General features: G+C 53.1%; 1 protein-coding gene across 1 annotated transcript; it reads left to right on the top strand.

Annotated features, from left to right (window-relative positions):
- Window positions 1-3,328: 3,328 nt before the first annotated feature.
- On the top strand, window positions 3,329-8,210 carry AQP2 (aquaporin 2). The gene is made up of 4 exons (XM_061122736.1): window positions 3,329-3,688; window positions 6,735-6,899; window positions 7,260-7,340; window positions 8,001-8,210. Exons 1-4 carry the CDS (start codon window positions 3,329-3,331, stop codon window positions 8,208-8,210), a joined length of 816 nt encoding a protein of 271 aa, XP_060978719.1.
- Window positions 8,211-8,931: the final 721 nt, after the last annotated feature.

Raw genomic sequence — 8,931 nt, 5'->3', positions numbered from 1 at the left:
GTCAAACTCTGAATGTGAAGAAATTTTAGAACTCTTTTAGCCAATTTGTTTTGCTTATAATATCCTGTTTTCATGTGTTCATAAGAGTGACTTTTGACTAAATGCTATTGTTGTTCAGTTAGTCTGTCATGTCCGACTCTTTGTGACCCCATGGACTGCAGCACGCCAGGCTTCCTTGTCTTTCATTTGCTCAAACTCATGTCCATTGAGTTGGTGATGCCATCCAACCATCTCATCCTCTGTCGTCTGTTTCTCCTCGTGCCTTCAATCTTTCCCAGCATCAGGGTCTTTTCAAATGAGTCAGCTCTTTGCATCAGGTGGTCAAAGTACTGGAGCTTCAGCTTCAGCATCAGACTTTCCAATAAATATTCAGGGTTGATATCCTTTAGGACTGACTAGTTTGAACTCCGTGCTGTCCAAGGGACTCTCAAGAGTCTTCTCCAGCACCACGGTTTGAAGGCAACAATTCATGGTGCTCAGCGTTTTTTATTGTCCAGCTCTCACATCCATATATGACTACTAAAAAAACCATAGCTTTGACTAGACAGACTATGGTCAGCTAAATAATGTCTCTGCTTTTTAATATGTTGTCTAGATTTGTCATAGCTTTTCTTCTGATAGCTACGTAAATCTGAAAGACTTTTTTCAATAAGTACAAAACAAAAATTAGGAATAAAGTATTTGGGGGGTTGTTTTCCTTCACTTATGTTTAAAAATTATTTCTAAGATAACATAAAACCTACCACCCTAACCATCTATATGTGCACGATTCAGTGGTATCAGGTACATGCCCAGTGTTGTGTGACCATCTCACCATCTGTCTCCAAGCATTTTTGTCACACTCTAGTTAGCACTGCATCACACAACTGATGGCATCTTATTCCTCCTAAGACCCGGTGTCTTCAGTCCCTAGGTTGGGAAGATCCCCTGGAGTAGGAAATAGCAGACTGCTCCAGTATTCTTGCTGGAAAATTCCATGGATGGAGGAGCCTGGTGGGCTACAATCAATGGGGTCTCAAAGAGTCGGACACAACTGAACACACACACACACAGCATACAGCATGCATACTAACCAAAAAATACATAGCTGAAACAATGTTTCCTCTGTTCATTAAATATAATTAAGCAAAATTACTTTTTTTAAATTACGCAGTGCTGTGATCACTGTAAACAAAATGCAAACCTCCCCGGGTGGGAACTCCTCACCAAATAGGGACCACGGCTAGAACCGTCCAGCTTCTCAGGAACACCTTCCACTCTGGCTCAGAAGGAATGCACAGGGACCTCCCTGGTGGTCCAGGGGTTAAGAGTTCACCTTCCAATGCAGGGGACACAAGTTCGATCCCTGATTAGGGAACTAAGAGCCCACGTGCTGAGGCAACTAAGCCCACGAGCTGCAACTACTGAGCCCATGTGCCTCAACTAGAGGGAAGATAAAATGTATTTAAATAAAATATAAATTTTAAATAAAAAAATAAGAATGCACAGCCCGACTAGGGGCCCAGTCATGGCTGGCATCCTCCCCCCTTTCAGACTTGTGTCCAGACCAGAACATGAGTGAATCTCAATCTCTCTGCACTTCATGTTGTAATCTGTAAAATGAGATTCATAGGCTAGACCACCTCTATCTTAGAGTGGTATCTTACCACTGGGTTCTAAATTTATGGCCGTGTGACTGAATGGCCAATATACACATGCACAGTTTGGGGGTGTGGATTGAGGGCTACGGAGAGAAGTCACGACACCTCTTGAGGGGTTTATTGGGAGGTAAGAGACTTTTCACTTGACTAGGTAAGGGGAGATCCTGCCCAGACTCATGGGTCAGCCACTTTCTCTCTCTCTCTCAAGGTCATGAACACTTTGATCAAAGAGGAGAGATAAGAACGTGTGTGTGGCCCATTCGAGGGCACATGGCATCAAGGGGGGCTCCACTCTGCGGTTTCCAATCGTTCTCAGATTTCCGTTCCTGGGACTGTGACTTGCCCTGGGGACAGGAGGTAGAGCAGAGTCAAGAAGCTGGTTCTCTTAGTCTCACTTAGACCCTGATCCTGCCTCTGGGTCCCTAGGACAGGGAGCAGGGCTGGAGAGATCAAAGAAATGTGATGTGATGGGATCTAATGTCTCCTGGACCCCAGGTCAGGGCAGCATTGATGGCAGGAGGTGGCACTGCCCAGAGGCTGGACTGAGTGGGCACTCAGACCGGGGAGTCACTTACTGCAGTCACCCCGAGCCCGCACAGCTCACTGCCCCATAGAAACATCCTCCCACTGCGGCTTGGGTGTCTCCGAGCTCTAGGGGTGCCTAGAGCCTGTCACAGCTTCTGGGACCCTAACATGTGAGTTTGGGGAGTCTTGGTCTCTCCTGACGGTATAAATAATGCTATTAATAACAGATGATATCAACTGACAGCTTGCTGTGGGCCAGGAGCAGCTCTGAACACTTTCCAGACATTGGTTCATTTAATCTAAACCCCAAGCCCACATAGGTTTATTATCCCCTTTGGAAATCACAGAGATGCACCATGGAATGGAAATCCACAGCTTCCTCAGCCGACCTGAGCTTGACTCCATCACCCAAGGCCAGGGTCCCAGCGCCTCTTAAACCGCGCCCCCTGCTTCCAGGCTATGAAAGCTGCTATTTGGCAGGGGTTCCAGGGAGCAAGTGAAGCTTAATGATTTATGGATGACTGAATGCAAGAAAGCGAACACAGGAGAGACACGAAATCTTTATGCCTTGGAAGGTTCATGTCACACCAACCGGTTGTTTTCCATCCCCTGTGAGATGGAGGTCAGTCAGCAGGAAGAATGTCCCGATCTCCAGAAAGGGTAGCATTGACACCCTGTTTCATGGTCAGTTCTGTAAGGTGTTGCCCTTGACTTGGCCAACAGTTTGAATCAGAGAGAGGGGTTTGGCAGCATAAACCCTACAGAATCCTCATAGGACGGGTGGGGGCGGGGGAGGCCCTGGGGCAGCTGCCCTGGGATAACCTAGGGAACAAACACGGAAAACTAGGGGACGTCAATCCCTACCTGGAGCTCATTAATGGGGAACACCATTCAGCTGTGAAGTCCTAGATGGGGTGATAGGCATGCTGCACCCAGGGCTAGGAGGTGGGGGCAGGAGGCAGCTACAGGGGAGAAGAGGTATCGGCCAGACTCCACCTACATCTCACGTGTCCAAATTCAGGATGGAGGGACCCTATAAATGCCCAAGACCAGCCTCCCCAGAGACCCTGAGAGAGAGACAGACAGACAGACGGAGGGAGAGTGAGAGCTGCAAGCTCCCCGCCCCTGAGACCCCTGGGCCAGCCCACGGAAGGCTCCGCAGCATGTGGGAACTCCGGTCCATAGCCTTCTCCAGGGCAGTGCTCGCAGAGTTCCTGGCCACACTCCTCTTTGTCTTCTTTGGCCTCGGCTCAGCCCTCAACTGGCCACAGGCCTTGCCCTCTGTGCTGCAGATTGCCATGGCCTTCGGCCTGGCTATTGGCACTCTGGTGCAGGCTCTGGGCCACGTCAGCGGGGCCCACATCAACCCTGCCGTGACTGTGGCCTGCCTGGTGGGCTGCCACGTCTCCTTTCTCCGCGCTGTCTTCTACGTGACTGCCCAGCTGCTGGGGGCTGTGGCCGGGGCCGCCCTGCTCCATGAGATCACACCACCAGATATCCGAGGGGACCTGGCTGTCAATGCCGTGAGTAGCCAGAACTGTGTCCTTTCCACAAGGGCAGATCCTGGGAAGTCCCTTGTGAAGGATGAGATGGGAGGGACCACATCTGGGTGCGGGTCTAGGTGGAGAGACAGAGAGAGGTGGGATGGGGAAGGGGCAGAAATGCTGGAGCCAGGAACGTGGCTGCCACAGGAGAGTCAGGGTGGAAGGAGCAGTAATGTCAGAGCAGCGGCTGGGTACCCACGGGTCTGCTGGTACCTTCTGCCCTGAGCCTCTTGGAGGGAGAGCCACATCAAGGACTCTCTTGACTTGATGCTCGCATTGCAGCAAGCTCTGTGCTAGGACCCATGGAGGATGGAGTCTCCAAGCAGACATGAATAGACTATGAAGAAGGAACTTCAGAGAGCTAGTCCCCAGCATCTTCCTGAGGGAAGAAGGACCCAACATTCCTTCAGCATCCACTGTGTACAGGGCTCAACAGCAGGGGCTCCATGCAAGCCACAGGTGGATAACTTAGGACAACCTGTAAGGGAGGGATGAGAAGATCCATTTCTTAAGGACATGGAAGCTGAGACTCAGAAAGGGGAAGTACCAAAGCCAGTCTTTAAACCCAGGCTTGACTGTAAAACCTGTGATCTCTCTACCCCACCAATGTTCCCTCCTTGAGCTACCATCTAAGCCTTGTTTTGCAAATGAGGAAACTGAGGCTCAGAGAAGGGAAATGACAGGCTAAAAGCTCTACAGTTTGTCAATATCAAGGAAAGTAGCAGAACCCAGGGCAAAGCTAAAGGGGAAAGGTCTCTCCAGACCTTGAAGCACATCCCCAGAGCCCATGAGCTGATGACATGACCAGTGGCTTTGGGAGCTAAGGGTGACGCTATGGCCCCTCCCCCTCCACACCCCTGCCCTCTACCTATCCTGGGTCTGGGCAAGGCCTGGGCATCTGAGGGCATGGGTGGGAAGAGACAGCCTGTGTCCCTCAACACAGCTCTAACTCTTGCTCCTCTTCCAAGCCAGGAAGGCGAGTGCTTCTTTCATGTCTCAATCTCCTGCATTTCTTGGCCTTCTCTATCCCTGGGCCACTGGATAAAAGCTCTGATGTCTCTGAAGAGTCCTGCATGGTCTCTGTGGCCATCCCCTCCCCTGTATAGGTGGCCTTCCTCATGCAAGGAGCAGGGGTGTCCCAAATGGGGAACTTCTCTCTTCAAAATGGAAAATATGATGAGTCTGGGGGCTCAAGTTTGAGAGAAGGCAAGAGTGACCACTGTGATGGATAGACTGAGAAGTCTGACCATTTCCATTGAGAATGAAATTAGTTCAGCTTGCAGCAAGATGAGGTCTAGTTAGACTAAAAGAAGAACTTCCTGAAAGCATGGACAAGAAAGCCTCAGAATGTGTGGCTGGAAAATCTCCTCTAATAGCAGGGCAATGGGAGTGCTAAGGGGCCTTGAGCTAAGGACATGAGGACATGACCTCCTGCTCTTCCATCATCTCACAGTTGACTGGGGCCCTCAGGAGGGAAGGGTCTGGGAGGATCCTCTGAGTTTCTGCCCAGCATTTACCATCTTGATGACCTGGTGAGAACCTTCCTGGCTGGAATGGGGCAGCAGTGGGACTGACTTGTCCTGAGGCTAGCAAGAGCCAGATGAACCCCATGGCTGAAGTCAATGGAAAAGCCAGTCTGCCCACCAAGAATTTACCACTGATGTGCATCTGCTTTGTGGCAGGCTAGATTTCATTTCATTCTTGGTACAACACTGTAAGGAGAATTCTGGGATCCTCCACTGTGAGTGGTAAAATTGAGGTTCGGCATTCAATTGATTCAAATCACAGAGCCGTGTCAGCACCTGGAAACGGACCCAGAGCTGTCTGGCACCGAACCCATGTCCATACGCTCTCCTTTAGATCACTCTTTACCAGGGAATGGGGCTGGGGCTCTGCCTTTGTCATTTCCATTTGTCTCACAGTCCTCCAGGATCCATTCTGCTATCCCCATTTTACAGAAAGACAAACTGAGGCTGAAATAAATAGAGCCCCACAGCAAGTCAGAGGCTCCAAAGTATCTGCCTCCAAAGCTGTTCACAGCCCCCCACTATATGCTCTGACTTTGGAAGATGAGAGGGAGTTGAGGTTAGACTCCAGAGAGGCCCAAGGGTGCCATCTCGATGGTTAGGATCCAAGGTGGGGGTTCAGAGCCTGGAGAAGGAGTATGGGAGCTCAGGGCTATCCCAGCTTCACCCAGCGCAGTGCCCAGACCCAGAGGGCAGGGTGTAAGGTTCAAGATAACAAAACCCAGAGAGAAATCCAGTACTGGGTGCGGCCGAGTTATGAAATCACCTCTTCACTCAGCCCCAGGTTTTCTTGTTACAAGGTAAGGTCTGCTGGGACCATGGGTGCCCCACATGGGGGTGGAGGCATCACAGTACAGGGCTCCAGGACCCCCACCTCAACCTCTGCAGGAAGTGCAGAGAGCAAATCCACAGGGCAAAACTGATGCCTGAATGCAGTAGGAATAGGCAAGGTAAAGGGGAACAAGCACAGTTGTACACTGGGCTCCTGGGGGAAGGGAACACATTAGCGCCAGCCCCCTGAGCCAGTCCCTTGATCCTGTTCCTGGGAGCCTTTTGACCATAGGAGGAAAGACCACTGGCCTCTCATTACACCAGTATCCTGTGTCTTAAATAGAGAGGAAGGTCTTCCTGTAACCAGGCCTAAAACTTCCTGCTGCAATCAAAACCTCTTCCCTCCTTGTTCTTCAGGAAACAGAAATTCCACATCTCAGTACCCTTTTCCTCTCACACTGCAGGCACACAATCCCAGTCACCAAACCTAATGGGCTATGGAGTCGGTTTCCCTACCTCTAGCCTGGGAACCACAGTCAGTCGTAGGGTCCATCCCCCTGCCTGTGTACCATGGCCCAGTAAGAACCCACCAGTAGTGTGGACTAAGGTGGCTGGTGCGCCCTGGTGGATTGAGCCTGGAAGCCTATCTGGGTCCCTGGCTGCAGGTGGGCAGGAAGATGACACCAATGTGGGGAGCATGCTCAGTGTGCCCCCTCCTCTGTCCCCAGCTCAGCAACAACTCGACAGCTGGCCAGGCGGTTACTGTGGAGCTTTTCCTGACACTGCAGCTCGTGCTCTGCATCTTCGCCTCCACCGACGAGCGCCGTGGAGACAACGTGGGCACCCCTGCCCTCTCCATCGGGTTCTCTGTGGCCCTGGGCCACCTCCTTGGGGTAGGTCATGGCCACTGATTCCAGCCTCCCTGGAGGGACAGACACAGACCTTCCCCAAAGAAACAGATACACAGACTGCTCTAGAGATAGATACACAGAACCCCCGAAAGTGAGAGCCACAGAGACACCCCCAGAGGGACAGACACATGGACATACTCCAGAGGGTTTGACCCCCAGGCACCACAAAGGGACAGATAGCACTCCAGCTTCAAATGAATAGCAAGCCCTGTAAATATAGCACGAACTTAATTGTCCATCTATGAATGCCCTTTAGGTTGAGGTCAAGCACTGGAGAGGGGCACAAAGACTCTGGCCCTATCCTCACCCCACTCCCCTCCCTGACTCCTGCCTCCACTGCAGATCCACTACACTGGCTGCTCCATGAATCCTGCCCGCTCCCTGGCTCCAGCTATCATCACCGGCAAGTTTGATGACCACTGGGTAATGGCCGAAACCTCCCTGTCTTCCCCTCCCGCAGAAACCCATCTCCACTAGAAGGGACAGCAGTGGGATCAGCAAATCCACCCCGCCCCCAGTCCTCCTCCTGGGGCTAGCCCCCAATCCTCCTCCTGGGGCTACCGGGAGCCTTGGGTCCACCTTTCAGGTCTGACGGCCAGAGACTCCGTTTCTACATCTACAAATGAGGATAACAGTGGTTCCTTTGGCTTTGGGGAAAGATTAAGCGAGGTTACCGGTTTAAAAGAGATGACGCAGTGCCTTCGAATTCGATAAATGGTAATATTTATACTAGGCTACATATTTCTATCATTTAGCACTTATCTAGCACTTTCTTAGTATGTGCCAGGACTTATTCTAAGTGCTTTGCAAATATTGACTCATAGGGTTTTCACAACAACCCTAGGCGTTAGGTATTAGAGTGAGGAAACAGGCAGAAAGAGGGCAAGTAACTTGTCCAAGGTTACCAGGGAGTCCGCACCGAATTCGCCCCATTAGCCCCCAACTAACAAGTCTTCCCAGCTGCTCGCTCCTGCTCACTATTCGCACGGAAGAGCGTTTGATACCCTTCACCGCGCGAGGCCCCCTTTCAACGCCAACGGGGAAAGGAGCATCCCTCGAGCCGCCCTCTCGCTCGCCCCGCAGGTCTTCTGGATCGGACCCTTGGTCGGCGCCATCGTGGCCTCGCTCCTCTACAACTACGTGCTGTTCCCGCCCGCCAAGAGCCTGTCGGAGCGCCTGGCGGTGCTGAAGGGTCTGGAGCCCGACGCCGACTGGGAGGAGCGCGAAGTGCGGCGGCGGCAGTCGGTGGAGCTGCACTCCCCGCAGAGCCTCCCGCGCGGCAGCAAGGCCTGAACGCCCGGACGGGCTGGGGGAGCTCGCCCGCCCGCCCGCCACCCCGCCGGAGCCCCTCTCCCCAGGCTCGAAGCCGGCCCCCAGGGCACAGTAGCTGCTTCCAAGACGCGCCGAGCGGCCAGGGCCCCGGGCACCGCGGTGAGCCGGGCAGATTCCCCTGGCCTGAGGCTGCGGGGCAGCAAGTAGTAGACCCTGCGGCGCCTGGCAGGGAGCTGGGGACAACGGCGCCCGCCGAGCTGGGGAGGGAGGGCGGAGCTAGAAGCCTCCTCCGAGAGCCTGCGCAAGTGTACTGGGGGGCTGGGGGACGGGAGCTGGAAAAGGTGCCCCAGGATTATTTGCGTGTTCCTCCCCCAGTGCCCTTCTGTCCCCAAGTGCAGGGCTGTGCACACTCCCGAGTGTAAGCAGGTGTGCCTGCGCTGGCGCAAGTGTGCCCTGGCTGATCACCTCTCACTCACTTCTTGACCCCTCTCTCCCCACCTGCAATAAATCCGCGTCCTCTGCAGTGGAGGCGTCCTGTCCCCAGGAGCGCTAAGCGCGCTCCCCGGTAGAAGGGAAGAGGCCGGTGTGGAGGCCACTCTGAGAGGGCTGGAGGGAGGCACTGATTTCCACTCCCGGCTCTGCCCCTTCAGGGAAGTTTCCCCAAGCTGCAGCACTGGCTCCTAAGATTTGCCAGGAACCCTCGCTAGAGGTAGCGAGGTTTCAACCAGAAGACAGCTTCCCC

The sequence above is a fragment of the Dama dama genome, chromosome 3 (assembly GCF_033118175.1).
Source record: "Dama dama isolate Ldn47 chromosome 3, ASM3311817v1, whole genome shotgun sequence".
Lineage (NCBI taxonomy): Eukaryota > Metazoa > Chordata > Mammalia > Artiodactyla > Cervidae > Dama > Dama dama.
This window is presented reverse-complemented; position numbering and strand designations above follow the sequence as displayed.

Excerpts from the sequence above, each read along its gene's own strand:
- AQP2 (XM_061122736.1), top strand. The coding sequence starts at position 3,329 with ATGTGGGAACTCCGGTCCATAGCCTTCTCCAGGGCAGTGCTCGCAGAG. Across the intron at positions 3,689-6,734 it reads GGGACCTGGCTGTCAATGCC|CTCAGCAACAACTCGACAGC; the intron begins GTGAGTAGCCAG and ends CTCTGTCCCCAG. Across the intron at positions 6,900-7,259 it reads CCCTGGGCCACCTCCTTGGG|ATCCACTACACTGGCTGCTC; the intron begins GTAGGTCATGGC and ends CCTCCACTGCAG.